Below are 19,142 nucleotides of genomic sequence, written 5' to 3' on the forward strand. Positions count from 1 at the left end.
CAGGAGATGCTGCCCACCAGCATCCCAGAGATCCAGGTGTGGGGCGGCTCCTGGCCCGCGCGGCAGCCTATATGCTGGTGCGACGGCGGTGGGCCTGGGCGGGCTGCCGCTGCTGCGGGGCGGCCCACCCCACCACCTCCTGCGCCACACGCCCATGCCAGCTTGCTTATCGACGCGCACCCCTTACCCTGAGTGCTGCCCTGCCCTTCGCTTGCCTGCGTGCTGACACGCCTCTCCCCTGCCCACCTCACCTCACCTCACCTCACTCCCCACCCCACCCCAACCCCACCCCCCGCAGCGCTCCAACCTGTCCATGACGGTGCTGACCATGAAGGCGATGGGCATCAACGACCTGCTCAACTTCGACTTCATGGACCCGCCGCCGCCGCAGGTGATGGTGGTGGTGGTGGGGTGGTTTTGTTGTTGGTGGTGTGGGCTCCAGGGTGGGGTTCCATCTGCTTGAGGTGTTAGTAGTGTAGGGGGCCTGGGCAGGGCAGGGGCTGCTGGGCGGATGCCGGGGATGGCGGCAGGACTGCCAGGGGGCGCCGCAGAGCTCCCCGCATCTTCCAGCGCTGACCTCGAGGCCCGCCTCCCTCCCCTCCCCAACCCACCGGACCATTCATGCAGACCCTCATCTCCGCCCTGGAGCAGCTGTACAACCTGGGAGCGCTGGACGAGGAGGGGCTGCTGACGCGGCTGGGCCGCAAGATGGCGGAGTTCCCGCTGGACCCGCCCGTCAGGTGCGGTCCTGTGGTACCGCCTTGTGGTACTGTACGCTGTGTGGTATTGCACTGTTTTTTGGCAGTGCATGTGTAGCGCTACACGTCCTGCCTCGCGCACAAACACATCCTGCGCTCCCCCCCTCGCGGCCGCTCTCGCTGCCCCAAGCATCCCACCTTGCTCCTGCCCCTCTCCCCCACCCGCGCACACACCACCACCCCTGCGCCTCCCCGCAGCAAGATGCTGATCGCCAGCGTGGACCTGGGGTGCAGCGAGGAGGTGCTGACCATCATCGGCATGCTCTCCGCGCAAAACATCTTCTACCGGTGAGCCAGGGCGCAATGTCGGTGGGCAGGCTGCCGGTCGCTCCAGCGCTTGCAAGCGCATGCTTCTCTCGCCCTGCTGCTCTCCGCCACCCAGCGTGCCGGCAACTCTCCTCAGCACCAGCCCCACACCCGCACCCAACCCCACCACCCCACCACTCACACATTTGCACCACACCACACCGAACCAAACCGAACCACACTACCCCACCTTACCCACCCACCTGCTCACCCACCCTCCCGCAGGCCCAAGGAGAAGCAGGCGCAGGCTGACCAGAAGAAGGCCAAGTTCCACCAGCCCGAGGGCGACCACCTCACGCTGCTGGCGGTCTACGAGGGCTGGAAGAACTCCAAGTTCTCCAACCCCTGGTGCTACGAGGCCTTTGTGCAGGTGCGGCGGAGGCCGGGTGGTGGGGTGTGGGGGAGGTGGGATGGGAGGGAGCATGGGGCGGTGGCGACAGGTGTAGCGTGCAGGCCAACCAGCCAGCGGATGGGCAGCCATTGACTGGTTCCACGCCACCGACGTGCACGCGCGCTCTCTCTGCTCTGGCCAACCCGCCGTGCGCCTGCGGCCCCCGCTCTCCTGCTGCGCTGCAGGCGCGGTCGCTGCGGCGGGCGCAGGATGTGCGCAAGCAGCTGGTGGCCATCATGGATCGCTACAAGCTCGACCTGGTGTCAGGTGGGCTGAACCGCATCGCCAGGCAGAGAGACGCAACGGATGGGGAAGCAGAAGCCACGCCCTGCATCCCCCCAGCGCTCTCCTCTACCTGTCGTTAACCTGCCAGTGCTTCTGGCACCGAGACGGTGACGACCCGGTGCTTGCCCTCTGTGCCCCGCTCACCCGGTACCGGTACCGTCCCCTGGCCCCTGCTGGTACTGCAGCCGGGCGCAGCTACCAGAAGATCCAGAAGGCCATCTGCTCCGGCTTCTTCTTCCACGCCGCCCGCAAGGACGCGCAGGAGGGCTACAAGACGGGTGCGTGGGCGGGGTGGGCGGCCTGATGGTGGTGTGTGGGTTTGGCGTGCGTGGTGGCGGTGGTGGTAGGCGGGTGGCTCGGCAGCAAAAAGCATCCACCTGGTGTGTACCCCGGCCTGCCTCGACCGTCGTTCCCTTTAGAACACGCACACATGATGCTCAGCTGCTACGACTGGCCTTGCCCTCCCTCTTCGTGCCTGCAGTGGTGGAGCAGCAGCCCGTGTTCATCCACCCCAGCTCCGCCCTCTTCCAGCACCAGCCGCAGTGGGTGGTGTACCACGAGCTGGTGCTGACAACAAAGGAGTACATGCGAGAGGTGCGGCCCCTGTACTGCACACTGCGCCGCCGATGCGCCGCTCCTGTGCCGCCTGCTGCCGCCGCGCCGCCTCCCGCCCCTTTCCTCCTTCCACCCAACGCACCGCCACCCCAAGCACTGCATCTCTGCCTGCCTCACCCCACCCCTGCCCCACCCCTGCCCATGCCAGGTGTGCGAGATCGACCCCAAGTGGCTGGTGGAGATGGCGCCGCGCTTCTTCCGCGCCGCTGACCCGCACAAGCTCTCGAGGCGCAAGCGGCACGAGCGCATCGAGCCCCTGTACGATCGCTTTGCTGAGCCCAACGAATGGCGTTTGAGGCGAGTTATGAAGAAAAAGGATATGAAGAAAAAAGGCTGCCGCAAAAGAAGCTGGCGCCTGACGGTGTCGGTGGTTGCCCATGTTGCCGCACTCAATGCGCCTGTCTGTTTCCCTCTCCTTCACTGCCCCATCCCGTTCCTTGCAGTAAACGGCGCGGCTAAGCTCCGAGCGACACGTGCTTTCCAGCGGCAGCACAGAGCTGTCAGCGGCACACCTGGCCCGCCTGCGGTCGTCGGCGGTGGCAGCGACGCCGGGCGTGCGTCTGCAGAGACCTGCATGGCTGCCTCTCTACTTCTGTGCATGTGTTCATAGCACTCCGTGCGCTGTAATGACGCAGCGCAACAGCCGCAGAACAAAGAGACAAAGCAAAAGGCGGGTGGGGCGGCGGCGCCTGCCGAGCGCGCTGGTCGGTGGCAAAGCACAGCACGCTCTGCTGTCTTTCGCTTCGTCTCGCTCCCCCAGCCCCAGTTGCGCCCACCATTCCGCTTCAATGACTGCGCCATTGGGTCGTCGCTGCCCTGCGCAAACACGAGCTCGCCTCGCTCCCCTGTCTCAACAGCGGCGCCGGGCCTATCAGACATGCTCCGCGCATCGCCGTTGGGACCGGAGCGCTGGCGATGGGTCCGCCGAATGGGTCCGCTGAATGGCAGTGCAGCACTTTGGCGGCGCCAGCGATGCATGCAGCAGGGGAATGCATCCCTGAAACTTTCTCTCCCCCTCTTGAATGAACAGCAATGCAAGGTGTTGTAGATCTCGAGGGCCTGCTGACAGGAGTGCACGGGCGCCGGAGGCGTGCGGCTGTAGCACGTTGGCAGGCAGGGTGAGCGAGTGTCGCCAGCCAGACTGACGTCGGTGCACAGCGATCCGCAAGAAATCGGCTGCTGCCCTGGCTCAGTTTCCCGCTTTAGGATGTGATTCAGGAAGTGGTATCAGGCCATGCAGATGGGGGCCACAGGCTACAAAGGCTTGCTATGCAAGGTCTAGCACATCGTTCCTGGCTCGCCAGCATGCTGCGCGCTCTGAGGGGTGGCAGACAGTTGCCAAGAGCCTGCATTCACCTGCATCGCATAGTATTGGGTACCATGGCAGGAGGCAGCAGCACTCCCCAGAAATTTCATGGCTTTGCTTTACACCGCCTGGGCACTATGCCGTGTGCATCAGTGTGCAGGCAATGCATCGTGCAGGTCAGTGGTGGTGGCCCCAGCTGAGCGCCACCGGTAGCAGGCTGCCCAGCGCCACCGCCGCCAGCTGGCTGCTGCTCATGCGGGCGTGGCCGCCCCCGCCGCCGCTCTGCAGCACCTCTGGCAGGATGTGCATGGTGGCGGCATACAGGAAGGTGCCGCCCGAGAAGAGCACGCACAGGGCCACGGCCCCGGGCGAGGACAGCACCGCCAGCGAGCCCAGCAGGCCGTAGGTGGCCAGCGTGGCGGCGGGTGCCGCCGCCGCAAACAGCAGCAGCGTCTTCTGGGAGCGCTGGAAGGTCCACTGGCAGGCCATGAGGTAGGTGGCCAGCCCAAAGGCCATGGGAGCCTTGTGGAGCACCATGGCGGCAGCTGTGGGTGGAAGGTGCAAGGTGGAAGGTGCAAGGTGAGAGGCAGACAGGAGGCAGGTGGACGAGGCAGCGCAGGCGGGAAGGGGTAGAGGCGGCAGCTGGAGGGGTGGGCCGCTCCAGCAGGGGCGCCTGCTTCAGGCTCCCGTGCCCGCTCTCCTCCTATAAACCACACACACACACACACACACACACATGCGCGCGCGCGCACACACACACACACACCTCACTGCATCCCACCCCACCCCAAACCTACCGATCAGCATGGTGAGGCGGGCGTCGCCAGAGAGGAAAGCAGCGCCCATGGCCAGCCCATCGGCGGCGCAGTGGATGAGCAGCCCCGTGATGGCGCTCTGAGGGTCGGCCGGCGGCGGCGGCGGGGCCGCTGCGCCTGCAGCGTGCGGAGTGGCGGTGGAGAAGGGCGGCGAGAGCGAGCGGAATCAGGCGCATGGCAAGTGAAGGCGAGTTGGGGGAACGGCATCCCAAGAGGAGAGGCGGGGCACGAACAAGGGAGGCTTGCAGCAAACAGTGCTAGTGTGACCCAGCAGGGGCTGGCACAGAGATGTGAGCAGCCGCACACCTTTCTTGGCCTTGCCAGTGCAGTCTGCTGCCTCTGCACGTGGCTCGCCAACGTGCCCTGCGTCGCTGCTGCCGGCCGCCGTGCCCTTCTGCCCCGCCGCTGCCTGTCTTTCGGGCGACCTGTCTTTCTGGCGCTCCTGGCCGGCGCTGGCGCTGACGCAGTCCCCGTTGCCGTGCGAATGGCTGCGAGCGTGGTGGTGGTGGGCGTGGGTGTGGCCTGGCGTGCCACAGCTGCCACCTGCCGCATGCTGCAGGTGGTCGAGTAGTAGCATGGCCAGGAAGCCACAGATGAGGACCAGCCCCGCCAGCCCCTCTGGCAGGCCCTCCTCGTGCTCCTCGTGCCCAGGCTCCTCCTCGTGGTCGTGGTCGTGTTCATGAGCATGCGAGCCAGCCTGCAGGCACAGGCAGGGCGCCGCCAGGGTAGGGCAAGATGCATGCGGCAGAAGTGACGAGGGCGGGTGGCGGCGGCGGCGGCGCACCTCCGCAAAGGCATGGAAGCCCTCGGGGATGATGACGGCCAGCGCCGAGCCGATCATCAGGCCCGCCCCGAGCGCTGCAACCGTCTGCAGGTGCGTGTCTTTCACGCGGAGGAAGAAGGGCGCGCAGCCGCATGCCAGTGCCCCAAAGAACATGAGCGCCAGTGTGGTGAGCAGCTGCATCCCCACGCCCTCCATCCTGGCAGCCTGAGCGATCAAAGGCAGCAATTGGGCAAGGTGGGATGGCCTTGTATGTCGACGGAGGTTTGCTGGCGCTCTGGACCGCCTCTGAAGATGGTGCGATGCGGCGAGGTCTCTGTTGCAGTAGATCAAAGTACCGACAGCCCAGGAAGTACTATTCAAGCCCAAGGAAACGCCCTCTGGCATCGATAGCAATCCAGCGATCCCTCTAATGAACCTGTAATCGACAATGGAGCTCACAATAAAGTATGGCAGGGAGACGCTTGCGGTTTCGCTGCCGCCCGACAGCAGCGTGGCAGAACTGCAGGAGGAGCTGGAGAAGCTGACGGGGTTGATGGTAGGTGCTCGTTTCTCCAGCCATCTGTGCCGCCGCTATGCCACCGGCCGCCGCTGCCGCCTGCTGCCTGCCGATGCCGCCGCCACCGCTGCCACCGAAACGCTGCCTGCCCATCGGCCTCCCCGTCACTGGCCAACACGCACCCTTGCAGGTGCGCAAGCAGAAGGTCATGGTGGCAGGCAAGGTGATCAGCGGGCGGAGCGGCAGCCTGGCGGCTGCAGGGGTCAAGCCCGGCGCCAAGCTGATGCTGCTAGCCGGGGCGGGGGCGCCCAGCCAGGGGCAGGCTGCACTGGATGCGGCGCGGCAGGGCCGCCAGCAGGCATTGGAACGAGGGCGGCAGCAGCTGGCAGAGCGAGCCGCGCAAAAGGGCATCGCGGTGGCCGCGGCGTCGGCAGGGCACCCGTCTGCCGCCAGCATGGCGCAGCGTGCCGAAGCGTGGAGCAAGACGGGCATCGCCGCTCTGCGTGACCTCAAGCTGGCGCAGCTGCCGGCAGAGCTGTTCAGCAGCAGCGTGGCGGCGCGTGTGCGGGTTCTGGATGTCGGCGGCAACGCGTTGACCGCGCTACCGCCGGCCATCAGCCAGCTGACGGCCCTGCAGCGCCTCCGCCTGTCGATCAACCAGCTGGGCGACGAGGGCGGGCCCTGGCAGCTGCTGACGGGGCTGACGCAGCTGGTTGTGCTTGCAGCAGACGACAACCGCCTCACGGCGCTGCCAGCCTGCATCGCAGGGCTGGCACGCCTGCAGAAGCTCAGCCTGGCCGGCAACCAAATAGGTGCGCTGTCACGGGATACTGCCCTGCTTTTTTAAGTCCGTCAGCCACAGCACCCCTTCTCCCGCCCCAAGCATTGAGCACGCCACCAGCAGCAGCTCACATTCCACTCAACCTACCCGGCCCTCCCTTGCAGCCAGCCTGCCGGACGGCATCGGCTGCCTGCAGCAGCTGCGCACCCTGGGCCTGCGCGGCAACCGGCCGGCGGCGCTGCCGCCGGCGCTGGGCGGCTGCAGCCAGCTGGTGGAGCTCGATGTGCGGGACAACCAGCTGGGTGTGCTGCCACCCGAGCTGGGCCAGCTGTCAAGCCTGAAGCTGCTACTGCTGGACAACAATAGGTGAGTGTGGAGGGACGGGGGCAGGGCAGGAGCCTGCAGAGACCACCGGGCTCCCTGCCTGCACTGATCCCATGGAAGTCTGCGCTCTGCCCGCTGCGCTGGCTGCAGGCTGCGCGCCGTGCCGCCAGAGGTGCTGACGGGCTGCGCAGCGCTGGCCACGCTGTCGCTGCACGGCAACCCGGTGACCGCCGAGGAGCTGCGGGAGATGCCTGGGTGGCGGCAGTTTGACGAGCGGCGGCGCTCCAAGTACGACAAGCAGGTAGGCCATGTGTGGGGTGGGGTGCGTGCATGGGGCATGGAGATACAGCACACATTGCTCTGCAGCGGCTGCTGGCGGGGAGGGGGGTCGTTGCCCCCTCCGCTGTTGGTACCTGCGTGCCAGGCGGCCCACTGCCCGGCTGGCTGGCTGTGTGCGGCGGGTGCAGGTGGACATGAAGGTGCTGAGCGGCGGGTTTGACGAAGGTGCCGACATCAACGAGTTTGAGCACTGGAACAGCTAGCTCCGCATTGAAACAGAGAACAGGCAGAACCAGTCCACTCGAGTTCAACATCGGCCAGCCCTTCTACATGCCGTCGACTGGCGGTTGGCAACAACACAGCTGTTTCGCATGTGATTGCAATGCATGGATTGCTAGGTTGACATAATCGCAATCGGCATTTAGCATTCGGCAGACCTCACGTCTTCTTGATTCAGCTTGGTGAGCGCTCCACCCACCCCGGCGAGGGCGGCGCAGGTGCGACGTGGCGCTGCCTTGGGCGCGTATAGGCAACCGCCACCCCAGCGCTGCAATCTCTTCACGAGGATTGTTAATCCACACTTTCCTAACAGAGAGGGACACAGCTGCGGCATGGCGGGCATCACCTCTCCTGTCACACTTGACAGGGTGCGCGGCGCGCTATGGGGTGAGTTAAGTGGCCCATCAGGAGCCCGACGGCGCCGGCGATCAGCCGCGCGAGTGGCTGCAATGGCGCCGCCCCGCCGCCTGCCGCCGCCGCCGCCGCCGCCACAGCGCTGCCAATCGGCATGCTTTATTGAGGGCGCTGTGTGCTTGCTGCAGGCGTATACATCGCGGACGCATTGTCGATGCCCGTGCACTGGTGAGCGCTCTATAGCCCTGATACTGCAGCCCTGCCTCGGTGCCTGCCGATCGTTCGGCAGCTCAGGCAACCGTGCCTGCCTGCATGCTGCACGCTGCATGGTGCCCTGCCCAGCCCTGATGCCTGCGGGCAGCTCCCCCCCTGCACCTCTTGCACCTTCATTCTGGCCTGCAGCCCTCCTCCTCAACCTACCCCTGCCCCCCTCCCTTTCCTCTTGCAGGTACTATGACGTCCGTGCCCTTCAGCGCGACTATGGGCGCATCACAACCTACCAGGCGCCCAAGGAGCGGCACCCGGGTGGGTGAGGGCCAGCTGGCCCCTGGGATGGGCTGGGCTGGTGGGTGGGCTAAGGGTTGGGTGGGTAATAGTACGGGGTTTCCTGCGACCACCACCACCACCCTCTGGATCCCATGCCTGCATGCGCACTCGCGCTGCGCACTCCTGCTGAAGCCAGGCACAGCCTGCTGCTGCGCAACCCTTTGCTGAGCCCCCGCTTGCCGATCAGCTTTCTCGGCGGCACGCCTGCCCCGGATCGCAGGTAGCATCATGAGCGTGAGCAACACAGGCGGGCATGGGAGGGGCGGGCAGGGCGGGCGCATCATCGGCGACGTCATCAACCACGGCAAGCACGACCGCTGGGGCAAGTCGGTGCGTGCGGCAGGGCGGGACGTAGTGGTGGCTGTGTTGGCTGTTGGCTGTGTGAGATGGCCGCTGGGGCACCAGCGGTTTCCGAAACTTGAGCGCAGCCATGGATTTGCCTGTAGCCGCAGCTCCCAGCGAGCATCCCAACCCTCACCTGCTCTGCCCTTGCCCCTTGCCTCTACCCGCGCCGCGCCCACGATGCAGGGTGTGCACTACCACGAGGGCATGGCGGCGGGAGAGAACACGCTGAATGCGCTGTGCGCGCGGCTGGTGACGCGCGGCATGGCGCGCCGCGGCGGTTACAGCCAAGAGGGCTTCCTTCAGGAGTGAGCGGTCTCTTTCTGTGGTTGACGCACACACATTGTGTGTTTCAGGGGCGCCACCATGCGATGCCTCCCTGCCATACCCGCCGCACTCGTCTTCTTCGCCACGACCCACCGTGCCGGGCGCCGCTGCCGTGCAGCTATGTCGCTTTCATGACTACCCCTGGAAGCCACAACGACACATACGCAGAGAGCTACCATCGCGACTTCTTCAAGAGTGAGTGGGTTGGCTGTTGGCGAGGGGTTGCAGGGCGTGGGGGCCGGGGATCGGAAACGGCACCCCCGGATCCCCGCCGGCGTGGTTCTCAAGTCTACAGCTGCTGCCGCTCAGCCCAACTGCCTCTCTGCCTCTCAACTCAACTGCCTTTCTTCCCAGATGCGCGTGGTACCACAAGCCAGCCGAAGCCCTCACCCCTTCCCTTGCCCCGCAACCATCCCCCCGCAGATTGGGCTGCCGGCGTGCCGCCCGAGAAGTGCGCCGGGGAAGAGGGCCACAACACCGCCTCCATCGGCGGCTTTGTCACGCTGCCGCCGGTGATCCTGGGGGCAATGCGGCAGGGCGCGGAGGCTTCGGCGGCGGCAGCGCGGCGCCACCTGGCCCTCACGCACCAGTCGCAGGCGCTGGGGAACTATGCACAGGTGCGCTGCGCTGCGGGGCCAGGCAGTACTGCAGCTGGTGGGTCGCCAGCTGAGCGCTTGTCTCCCTCCTGGCAGCCAGCCTCCAACCGCCTCCATTCACGGCCTCTGGCACTGCTGGTACCGCTTCTGCTTCCGATGTTGCTGTGCTGCTGTACTGCTGTACCGCAGGTGTACTCCCAGCTGCTGGTGGAGGTCACCAACGGGCGGGACCTGCGGGAGGCAGTGCGCTCTGCGGCCAAGGATGTGGGGGTGGACCTAGGTGAGGAGCCTGGGCCAGGGCATTCCTCCCCGTTTTGTTCTGTGCTCCGTGGTGGTGGTGGTGGTTGGGGGGGCACGGCTGGAGGGTGGCGGTGGTGTGCCAGTGCGCGTATGCGCGGTTGCTGTGGGTGGTGGGGTCCTGAAGCGGGCAGGGCTACGTCGAGGCCTGCGCCGGCCTGTGCCTCCACCACGTGCTGCCACCCTGTACCGCAGACGCTGCGCTGCGGTACGGCTACACCGACCAGGAGGTGGTGCACCGCGTGTACGGCTCCGCCTGCTACATCACAGACTCCTTCCCCAGGTGCTTTCTCCAGCTGGTCCGTCGACTTCACGTTGTGGCAGCCGGGGGCTGATGTTTGTGGTTTTTTTCCCAGGGGCCGGCCCCGGCATACAGCCACTGTAGTGCCCCAACCAACACACGCTCGTCAACTCGCCTGCTGACCTCCCTGCCTCCCCGACCCGCCTGCAGCGTGCTCTACCTGGCTTACAAGCACACCGACAGCTTCGAGGAGGCTGTGCTGGCTAACACCAACGTGGGCGGAGAGAACTGCCACCGGGGCTCCGCGCTGGGCGCGCTGATGGGCGCCGCGCACGGCGTGGCGGGCATCCCGCGCCCTCTCATCGAGGGCCTGCACGACAGCAAGGCCATCGGTGGCGAGATCGAGGAGTATGTGAGCGCGCTGTTCCTGGAGGAGGGCAAGGCCCAGGCGGCCGCCGCCGCGGCCAGCAGCGGCAAAGCGGAGCTGTGAGCGAGGCTGGCGGCAGGAGTGGTGTGCAGAACGTTGACAGTCGAGAGCATTGAACTCATTGGATTATTTATTATTATTATTATTTTTCAGGGTTTAGGGTTAATAATCTGATTGTAATGAGAGACTGACGAGCCCCTGCTATGTGGAGCCACCTCCTTTGTACGCTGGGCGGCGGAGGGTGTACTGCCAGCGGGCCCTGCCCGCCAGAAGCACCGCGCATTCCGGCATCGGTTCATCGCAGCAGCTTCATCTGGCCTTGCACGGCATCTTTGCACCTCCTACCGCGCGTTCAAAAGGCTGGCTCTGGCGCTGGCTCGGGCCGCCGCCTGGCGAGTGGCTCCAGCCTGCAGGCCGCACCTGCATCGTCTGCAGCACCTACGGCCTGCCTCAGCCGCCCGCGGCTTTCCTGACATCGCCACATTCCCTGTGGAGGGCTCGCCGGCGGCGGCGGCAGCAGCAGCCAGCATGGCCGACAGCGACAAGCGCAAGGCCGAGGAAGCCCTGGAGGGCGGCCCTGCCAAGAAGGCTGCCATCTGGCCGCTGGCGGTCAACCCGAAGCGCGTGCGCGAGCTGCGCAAGGGCGCGGTAGACAGCGACGGACCCGTCATCTACTGGCAAGTGCCGCGCCTGCCGCATACTGCGCTGCTGCTTGCCCGACAGCGCCCCTTGGCAAAACTTGTTGAAGAGGGACGCCCAGGGAGACCCCGTACCGTGCTGTACCGTTGCTGCAGGATGTCTCGGGACCAAAGGGTGCGGGACAACTGGTGAGAGCCAGTGGCAGCCGCCGCTCGGTCCGAGGTTGCCGCCGCTGACCACTGCCGCCCGCTTGCCCCAGGACGGCAGCAGCCACCTGCCCTTGTTCCGCACACATGCAGGGCGCTGCTGCATGCGGCGGCCGAAGCGTCTAAGCGCGGCGTGCCGGTGGCGGTAGCTTTCAACTTGGTAAGAGGCAGGGGCTAGCCTCGGCTGCCCTGCCGGGCCGTTGCAGCTCCTGCACCCCCACCCCCAAGCCCCCTTCCCGCTCCCCATCACTCCCTACGAGCACCATCTCTGAGCACCAGGCGTGACCGCCCCATCCCACCCGCTCCCTCTGCTGCTGCCTCCCCTCCACCACCACCCCACAGGTGACTGAGTATCTGCACGCCGGCGCCCGCCAGTTTGGCTTCATGGTGCGCGGCCTGCGGCTGATGCAGCCCAAGCTGCAGGCGCTCAACATCCCCCTCTTCCTGCTCAAGGGTGCGCCGCCCGGGGCCTGCTGCTGCACACCCGGCCCCGCTGTTGCCTCCACGCCTGCTGCACCTGTCAGCTACGCGTGTGCTCCCCTGCATGGCACCCGCGGTCTGCTCTGTGGCATACCCATACCCCGACTGGGCTGAGCCCGCTAAGCCCCTCCCACCGCATGCCCCCACTCTGCCCCTGCCTCGCAGGCGACCCTCTGGAGACTGTGCCGCAGCTGGTCAAGGACACGGGGGCCTCGCTGCTGGTCACCGACTTTGCGCCGCTGCGCCTGGGGCGGCACTGGCGGGAGGGGGTGGCTGCCAAGATCAAGGTGCCGTTCCACGAAGTGGATGCCCACAACGTGGTGCCCGTCTGGGTGGCTTCCGGTGCGCCCTGCCGCCATTTCCCATCCTTCCCCTCGGCTGTTTCGCCAGTGATCATGGAGGTGCATTGCTGGCGCTCTGCTTGCCGCTGCTGCCGCGTTCTCCAGCTTCAGGCCTGCCTGCCTGCCCGCTGCTGATGGGTGCCCCTTCCCATGCGCCCGCTCCCCACATGGTACCGCCTGTACCGCAGATAAGCGCGAGTACGCTGCCCGTACCATCCGCCCCAAGATCCACTCCAAGCTGCCCGAGTTCCTCACAGAGTTCCCGCAGCTGGAGCCGCAGGTCGGGCCTGGGCATGGGAAGGGGTGGGATGGGAAGAGAGAGGGTGCAGCTGGGGGTAGGCAGGTCTGGGCATGATGGTGCAGCAGGGTGGATTGGCAGCCATGCAACCCTTGGTGCTTCTCCCTAGCGGGCCAAGCCTGTCACAACACTCGGAATTGCGGCCCTGCCGCGTGCTGCACCTGCGCCCGCTTGCAGCCTGAGTGGAGCAGCGGGGTGACGCCCGAGGCGGTGGACTGGGATGCCCTGCTGGCAGAGGTGCTGGAGCGGGGCAAGGAGGTGCCCGAGGTGCGGTGGTGCGCCCCAGGGGAGGATGCTGCCATGGAGGTGAGCACCCGCCGCGTGCCCGACTTGCTGCCTGCCGCCTCGTCTCCTGCGGATGCCTGGGCCTGCCTGCGTTTCCACCTGCCTGCCTGCTTTGTTATCTGCCTGCCTGCCTGCCTGCCTGCCTGCCTGCCTGCTGTCGCATTGCCTAGCTGTCCTCAGTGTCAGCTCCCCGCTGTCATCCAGTCCCATCCAATGCCATCCTCCCTGCCGCCCGCTGCACAGGCCCTGAGCGGGCCCAAGGGCTTCCTGGGCAGCAAGGCGCGCCTGGCTCGCTACGAGGAGAAGCGCAATGACCCCACCGTGCCTGACGCCCTCTCAGGCCTCTCCCCCTACCTCCACTTTGGCCACCTGTCGCCGCAGCGCGCCGCGGTGGAGGCTGCCCGCAACAAGGCGGTGCACAAGGCGTCGGTGGAGGGGTTCCTGGAAGAGCTGATTGTGCGGCGGGAGCTGGCAGGTGGGGCGGCGGGACAGGCCAGCAGCCGAGCCCTGCCAGGGGGCGCGGGGAGATCTAGGGCAGGGGGGTTCTGCAGGCAGCAGTGTGGTTGCTGCTGCCGAGCTGCCCCGCCCTCTGCAATGCTGTCGTCCGTCGCACTTGCCACCACCACTACCACCACCAATTCCACCTCGCTCAGTGACCACGCTACGGTGCCTCCCACTTCCATGCGCAGACAACTACTGCTTCTATGTGCCCAACTATGATTCCCTAGACGCTGCCTACGACTGGGCCCGCCAGACGCTGAACGACCACCGCGGAGACAAGCGCGAGCACGTGTACACGCGGTGCGGGCTGGCGGGGTGGCTGGGCGCGGCGCCGGGCTATGGCAGGGGCGGTGCTGGGGTGCTGTGCCCGTCCCCATCACCGTCTGGGTACCGGCGTGGGCAGCGAGCGGTTGGGAGGACGTTGGGAGGGGCGGAGCTGCTGCCGCTGCCGTGCGCGTTGGCGTCATCTGCTGTTCACGCGTCTCGCGTTCAACAACGGCTTGCCTGTTGCGATGCCTGGTCTGGCAGGGAGCAGTTTGAGAAGGGGCAGACGCACGACAAGCTGTGGAACGCGGCGCAGGCGGAGATGGTGCACTTTGGCAAGATGCACGGCTTCATGCGCATGTACTGGGCCAAGAAGATACTGGAGGTGAGGTGGCGCTGAGCTGGCGCTGAGCTGGCGCTGAGCTGGCGCCGATGAAGCTGAGCTGGCGTTGAGCTGGCGCTGCAGGACTTGCTCGATTGGCACGGCTGGCTGTGCTGGCAGTGCTGGCGCGCCACGTGCCCGCCTGCCTCCCTCTGCCTCCCCTCCTCACATGCTCCGTCCCGTTCCCCGCCTCGCTGCTGCTGCAGTGGAGCGCGTCCCCTGAGGAGGCCCTGGAGATTTCCATTTGGCTGAACGACAAGTGACGGGACTCCTGGCCTTGGCGGCTTGCGGCCCGCAGCGCTGTTCCCCACTGCTTTGCGCATGGCAACAGGATGCTACCCTCATGCCAGCCACCCCTGCCCCGGCGGCCAGGGGTGGCCAGCCCGTTCCTTTCGTGATTTTTTCAACACTGCTTGCCTTCTCATGCGGTGGTGCAGGTATGAGCTGGATGGGCGGGACGCCAACGGCTATGTGGGCTGCATGTGGTCCATCGCCGGCATCCACGACCAGGTGTGTGTGTGTGTGTGTGTGTGTTTGTGGCACTGGGTGCAACAGACGGGCAGGGGCTGATTGGTGGTGCAAAGCGGATCACCTCTTCGGTTTGGGTTGAGGCCTACAGCGTCGGCAGCGGCCCCCTGCTCAACACGCCCCCCCTGCTTGGGCGTGCGGTGGGTGCAGGGCTGGGCGGAGCGGCCCGTGTTTGGCAAGATTCGGTTCATGAACTTTGCGGGCTGCAAGCGCAAGTTTGACGTCGAGAAGTACGTTGCGCGCATCGGCGCCCTGGTGCGGGACATCAAGGCCGGCCAGAAGTGAGGCGGGGTGGCTTGGATGAAGGCCGGGAGGCGGCTGCGGTGACATGCCGCCACGGCGGGCGGGGTGGCGCGGATCAGCTGGCCCGTTGGCCCTTGCTGGCACGTTGCGTTTCTCCTACCAGCTCTCGGTTGCTTATGTATTCCAGCTTGTGACTCCACGAGAAAGCACACGAAACAAGGCTTTGCAACATGGAAATGTGCGCCAGGGTGGCGGTGCCCGGCTGCGTGGCGGCGGTCAAGCAGGGGCAGAACAGGCGGCAAGCGGCAGATCCGTCAAACCGCAGGCACATCATGATCATGCAGCAGGTCAGCAGCAGCAGCTTGTTTGGGTCGGGCCAGCGGCAGCTGGTGGCGGCGCCGCGCTCTCTTCGGTGAGTGAAGCGCGCCAACCGCAACATCTTCACCGATCCGAAACTTTCAGGCCGTGGCAGGCACAACGTCTGTGAGGATCACGTGCGAACATGGCATGCCTCCCTCCCCAACTCTCCCGGTTGCGACTCCACCACGATCCTGCTTCCCTTGGCGCAGCCGCAGCAGCAGGATGGGCAGCGCTCCCCGCTGCCAGGCGCCGCAGCCGACGCCCCGCCGCCTGCCGCTGCCGCCTGCCGCCGCCATGGTGGAGGCGCCCCTCGCCCCGCCAGAGACCAAGCAGAACGACAGCGAGCAGGCCCTGGTGCGCTTTGGATTTCCCAAAGGGTCGCTGCAGAAGAGCACTGAAGACCTGTTTGCGCGGGCGGGTGAGTGGGATGCGGCCGCAGCCGCCACCGCCACCGCGAGCGCCACCTGGAGCACGGCTGCTCAGCCTTCCAGGCCCACTCCCAGCCCCTTGCTCACCCCGCCCTGCCCCCTGCCTGGCAGGTTTCAAGGTGAAGATCAGCGAGCGCGGCTACTTTCCAAAGTGCGACGACCCGCAGCTGCAGATGGTGCTCTTCCGCTCCCAGGAGATCAGGTGGGGCTGCAGCTCCGCCAAGCGGCAGCCCCAGAGCGGCAGCCCCAGAGCGGCAGCCCCAGAGCGGCAGCGCTGCCGCCCTCATCAGCTGGTCTGCAGGCCTGGCAGAGGAGGCGCTGATGTGCCTGCCTGCATAGCGCTCGGCTACCTGCATGGCCTGCGTGGTTGGGGTTTGAGAGGCGCAGCCGGGTTGGGGGTTGCAGCTCGCTCCCTGACACCTGCCGTGGTGTCCTCACCGGCGGGCGCTGCCGTGCAGCCGGTATGTCGAGGATGGCGTGCTGGATGCCGGCATTTGCGGCTATGACTGGATCGTTGAGAATGGGGCTGATGTGGTGGAGGTGCGTGGTGCGGCATCTGGCAGCAGGCTTGGCGGCCTCGCTGCGGTGCATGCGCCCACAGGTAGTCCCATGGAGGCCCCCTACCCACCCTCCCCTGCTGCTGCCTGCCAGGTGTGCGAGCTGCCGTACAGCAAGGCCACCAGCAAGCCGGCGTGCTGGGTGCTGGCGGTGCCCGAGAGCAGCCCCGTGCAGCAGCCCGAGGACCTGGCAGGCACCATTGTGGCTTCCGAGCTGGTCAACACCACACGCAGGTGCGGGGCTGGCAGGGGGGGCAGCAGGGAGGGGTCTGCTGGGATGTATGGCTTGGCGGGGCATGCCAGCCACAGAGGGTCAGCCGGGCTCCCAGCCGGCTGCTGCGGCAGGCACGCCAGTTGGCTGCCCGCCCCCTGACACCTACCTCCTGTGTCGCACTTGCCGCCCTGACTGTACCGCTTTTGTACCGCAGGTTCTTCGACGAGCGTGGTATCGCGGTGAAGAAAGTGGAGTACAGCTGGGGGGCAACCGAGGTCAAGGCATCTTTGCCTGGCGTGGGCGGCATCGTTGACATCACCGAGACTGGGTCCTCCCTCAAGGCCAACAACCTCCGGGTGCGGACTTCTCCCGGACCACTGCGGCAGCGGCAGGCTCGTGTGCTGTGTGTGGGCTTGGGTGTGGCCACGCTGGGAGCGGGTGCAGATGGCGTGGCGCCTCCCCACAGCAGCCAAGCCCGGGCACCTCTCTTCCACTTACAGAGGGTTGCTGCTGCGGTTGGGCAGCCCCTGGGTTTGCCCTGGTCCGTATCCTCAGGTATCTGCACCCGCCGCCGCTGCCGTGGCTGCAGGTTGTGTCTACCATCCTGGCCTCCGCCACGCGCCTGGTGGCCAACAAGGCAGCCTGGGCCGACCCCGCCAAGCGCACCAAGATCGAGGATGTGGCGCTGCTGCTGCAGGTAAACGTGTAATGAGTGAGGTGCCTGCTGCTGGCTGCTGGCAGGGGGCTAAGCTCCCACGTCGAATTGCCGACGGCTGAGGGGCAGCTACCAAGTTGCCAACTGTCAGTGGAGGGAGGCATGTGTGAGGATGGCACGGGCACATCACGCCGCTGCTCCTCACCGCTGCCTGGTGATCGCCTCTGGCGCAGGGCGCGATTGTGGGCAAGGAGAAGGTGGGGCTGAAGATGAACCTGCATCGCGACCAGCTGGAGGAGGTGAGGCGGCGTGGGAGCAGCGGGAGCAGCTGTCGCCGAGCGCTGCCGCCAGCCTTGCGGGGCGATCTCACCAGGAGCTTGCGCCGATGTTTTCCACTGTATTGCTCGCCTGCCCTCGCAGGTCAGCAAGCTGCTGCCCTCGGAGCGGTCTCCTACCATCAGCCAGCTGGTGGACAGCGGGTTTGTGGCGGTGGAAGTAATAGTGGACAAGAGCCAGGCGCGAGACCTCATCCCCACCTGCAAGCGCTTGGGAGCCACCGGAATCGTCGTATGTGCGTGTCCTCCCGCCTCCCTGCGCTGCCCATCAACACCTCTTCTGGCCGCTGTGGCGCTCTGGCTGGTGCTGGATCGCGCGGTGCTTGTAGCGAGGGCTGATGTAGCACGTGCGTTGTTGTGGCTGCTGCTGATGTCCCAACCCTTGTGTGCTGGGCTGCAGACAATGTTGACGTGATCATCCACTGACGGCCGAAGGAGAGGAGGGCAAGAGGCTTATTAGAGAAACGAGACGAACCCAGCTGTCATTCAGCATTGGCCTGCAGCTTGACACGCACCAGTTTTCCGACAAAACTTTGTGCCCGCGATTGCAGCACTTGCACATTTGTCCAAGCTTGTCATTTTTGTTCCCATCCTTCCATTGGGCCAGCTTTTCCCACTGGCCGAGTTTTCCCATTGCCTGCATCTGCATTTCTGCAAGCGTGCAGTTCTTGCAAAGAACCATGATGTCTTTGTTACATGCGATGAGTGGAGTAGGTGGTAGAAGATGTGGCAGGAAAGCAGCAAGGAGCAAAGTAAGCAGGAACAGGGCACTGATAGCAGAACAGCGGAGCAAGGAATGGTATGATGCGGAGCAGAACGGTAGCAGAATTCATACAGTGATAATGGCAGGAAGAAGACAGGCAGGCGCGGGGGCGGCATCAACAGTTGTCCTTCCTGCGGTGCATTGCTCAGCCGATGCTGCCCTCACGGCGCCTCTGCATACAGCAGGCACGCGGGGGCGGGGTCAGGAATGCAGGCCTGGAGACAGTTACCATCTGGCTGTGGGCTTCCCCATGCCCCCTACCTTTTCTCCCTTGCTGGCCTTCACTTTGAGCTTGATTTTTGTGGCCGCAGGCGGGGCTGCGGCGCCCCCTCCAGCACTGCCCGCGCCCTGGGCCCCGCCCGAGGCTGCGGTGGTGGAGGGCGTGCCAAAGCCGCCCAGGTTTGTCTGCAGGAGGTCGCCCTTTTCCGCCTGCGGGCGCCACGGGTGGGGCAGGCGGGTGGGTGAGCGGATAAACAAGGCGCCACAGGTGGGGGCCGCCTGCCAGCAGGGCGGCGCTGCGGGCAAGTCATCCTGCCAGTGCCGCCGCACCTCGCTCAGCCGCAGGCCGCCGGGCTGCAGCGCAAAGGCCTTGTCGAATGTGGCCTTGGGCAGCGGCTTGAACTCGGGCCTGTTGGTGGAGGGGAACTGCTGGGCCAGCGGCGCCAGGTCAAACGCCGTCCCCTTGCGCCGCCAGTCGGTCAGGCACAGCATGCGGCTCTGATAGTCGGCAGGGGCCAGCCGGCCGCTCAGCACGTGCGCCGCAATGTTGCCCAGGGTGTGGGCATCCAGCAAGGCGCTGTCGCCGCGCTGGTGCGGCTCGTCCGGGGCCACTGCAGGCGGGGCGGCGGCGCAGGGGCGGGCAGCGGGTGGCGAGGTGGGCGAGCGGTGGCAGGAGCGGCAGCTGCGGCTCGCTCGCTCAGGCGTCCTTGTCGCCGGGCGCGTCTGCAGGCAGCGGCTCATCCAGCTTCTCAAGCTTCTCGCGCTCCTGCGCCAGCTGGTTGGTTAGCGCCGCAACGGCGGCGTGCCTGTCGGAGGTCCCCTTCTGCAGGCGCGGTCCACCTGCACCTCCACCGCCACTTCCACCTCCACCACCGCCTCGTCCAGGAAGCGCAGG

General features: G+C 66.2%; 7 protein-coding genes across 7 annotated transcripts in view; 5 read left to right on the forward strand and 2 right to left on the reverse strand.

Moving 5' to 3' along the window:
* CHLNCDRAFT_137613 (hypothetical protein) overlaps positions 1 to 2,814 on the forward strand; it is a gene marked incomplete at both ends in the record, with an annotated part of 9,056 nt that extends 6,242 nt beyond the window's left edge. The window contains 9 exons of the mRNA XM_005851026.1: positions 299 to 391; positions 628 to 740; positions 957 to 1,046; positions 1,290 to 1,434; positions 1,641 to 1,722; positions 1,926 to 2,018; positions 2,222 to 2,334; positions 2,504 to 2,613; positions 2,799 to 2,814. Coding sequence (XP_005851088.1) covers positions 299 to 391; positions 628 to 740; positions 957 to 1,046; positions 1,290 to 1,434; positions 1,641 to 1,722; positions 1,926 to 2,018; positions 2,222 to 2,334; positions 2,504 to 2,613; positions 2,799 to 2,814 — 855 coding nt within the window. The remainder of the gene's footprint in view (positions 1 to 298; positions 392 to 627; positions 741 to 956; positions 1,047 to 1,289; positions 1,435 to 1,640; positions 1,723 to 1,925; positions 2,019 to 2,221; positions 2,335 to 2,503; positions 2,614 to 2,798) is intronic.
* Positions 2,815 to 3,838: 1,024 nt separating this feature from the next.
* On the reverse strand, positions 3,839 to 5,440 carry CHLNCDRAFT_18894 (hypothetical protein; the record flags this gene model as incomplete). The annotated part of the gene is made up of 4 exons (XM_005851322.1): positions 3,839 to 4,206; positions 4,459 to 4,587; positions 5,011 to 5,128; positions 5,261 to 5,440. The coding sequence occupies 4 exons, from the start codon at positions 5,438 to 5,440 to the stop codon at positions 3,839 to 3,841; spliced, it is 795 nt and encodes a 264-aa protein (XP_005851384.1).
* Positions 5,441 to 5,687: 247 nt separating this feature from the next.
* Positions 5,688 to 7,403, forward strand: CHLNCDRAFT_137615 (hypothetical protein; the record flags this gene model as incomplete). Its single annotated transcript, XM_005851027.1, has 5 exons — positions 5,688 to 5,795; positions 5,947 to 6,568; positions 6,702 to 6,903; positions 7,012 to 7,162; positions 7,329 to 7,403. The coding sequence occupies 5 exons, from the start codon at positions 5,688 to 5,690 to the stop codon at positions 7,401 to 7,403; spliced, it is 1,158 nt and encodes a 385-aa protein (XP_005851089.1).
* A 348-nt stretch (positions 7,404 to 7,751) lies between these two features.
* CHLNCDRAFT_137616 (hypothetical protein) lies at positions 7,752 to 10,612 on the forward strand (the record flags this gene model as incomplete). Its single annotated transcript, XM_005851028.1, has 10 exons — positions 7,752 to 7,806; positions 7,962 to 8,001; positions 8,222 to 8,298; positions 8,540 to 8,649; positions 8,848 to 8,969; positions 9,107 to 9,183; positions 9,412 to 9,605; positions 9,774 to 9,864; positions 10,077 to 10,164; positions 10,333 to 10,612. 10 exons carry the CDS (start codon positions 7,752 to 7,754, stop codon positions 10,610 to 10,612), a joined length of 1,134 nt encoding a protein of 377 aa, XP_005851090.1.
* Positions 10,613 to 11,344: 732 nt separating this feature from the next.
* Positions 11,345 to 14,758, forward strand: CHLNCDRAFT_48454 (CPD photolyase; the record flags this gene model as incomplete). Its single annotated transcript, XM_005851029.1, has 12 exons — positions 11,345 to 11,376; positions 11,488 to 11,554; positions 11,737 to 11,848; positions 12,040 to 12,216; positions 12,404 to 12,495; positions 12,691 to 12,819; positions 13,042 to 13,273; positions 13,488 to 13,599; positions 13,828 to 13,948; positions 14,152 to 14,204; positions 14,383 to 14,455; positions 14,624 to 14,758. The coding sequence occupies 12 exons, from the start codon at positions 11,345 to 11,347 to the stop codon at positions 14,756 to 14,758; spliced, it is 1,335 nt and encodes a 444-aa protein (XP_005851091.1).
* A 275-nt stretch (positions 14,759 to 15,033) lies between these two features.
* Positions 15,034 to 17,974, forward strand: CHLNCDRAFT_33744 (hypothetical protein). The gene is made up of 10 exons (XM_005851030.1): positions 15,034 to 15,128; positions 15,286 to 15,494; positions 15,616 to 15,706; positions 15,963 to 16,044; positions 16,156 to 16,295; positions 16,490 to 16,631; positions 16,865 to 16,972; positions 17,164 to 17,229; positions 17,351 to 17,501; positions 17,666 to 17,974. Exons 1-10 carry the CDS (start codon positions 15,049 to 15,051, stop codon positions 17,689 to 17,691), a joined length of 1,095 nt encoding a protein of 364 aa, XP_005851092.1. The 5' UTR covers positions 15,034 to 15,048; the 3' UTR covers positions 17,692 to 17,974.
* Positions 17,975 to 18,173: 199 nt separating this feature from the next.
* Positions 18,174 to 18,988, reverse strand: CHLNCDRAFT_137619 (expressed protein; the record flags this gene model as incomplete). The annotated part of the gene is made up of 3 exons (XM_005851323.1): positions 18,174 to 18,200; positions 18,290 to 18,457; positions 18,578 to 18,988. 3 exons carry the CDS (start codon positions 18,986 to 18,988, stop codon positions 18,174 to 18,176), a joined length of 606 nt encoding a protein of 201 aa, XP_005851385.1.
* Positions 18,989 to 19,142: the final 154 nt, after the last annotated feature.

This window comes from Chlorella variabilis, assembly GCF_000147415.1.
Source record: "Chlorella variabilis unplaced genomic scaffold CHLNCscaffold_2, whole genome shotgun sequence".
Classification (NCBI taxonomy): Eukaryota; Viridiplantae; Chlorophyta; class Trebouxiophyceae; order Chlorellales; family Chlorellaceae; genus Chlorella; species Chlorella variabilis.

Bases quoted from the DNA above. Each gene is read 5' to 3' on its own strand.
- CHLNCDRAFT_33744 (XM_005851030.1), top strand. From the start codon at position 15,049: ATGATCATGCAGCAGGTCAGCAGCAGCAGCTTGTTTGGGTCGGGCCAG. The intron at 16,045-16,155 runs GTGCGTGGTGCG...GCTGCCTGCCAG, and splicing joins ATGGGGCTGATGTGGTGGAG to GTGTGCGAGCTGCCGTACAG. The intron at 16,632-16,864 runs GTGCGGACTTCT...CCGTGGCTGCAG, and splicing joins TCAAGGCCAACAACCTCCGG to GTTGTGTCTACCATCCTGGC.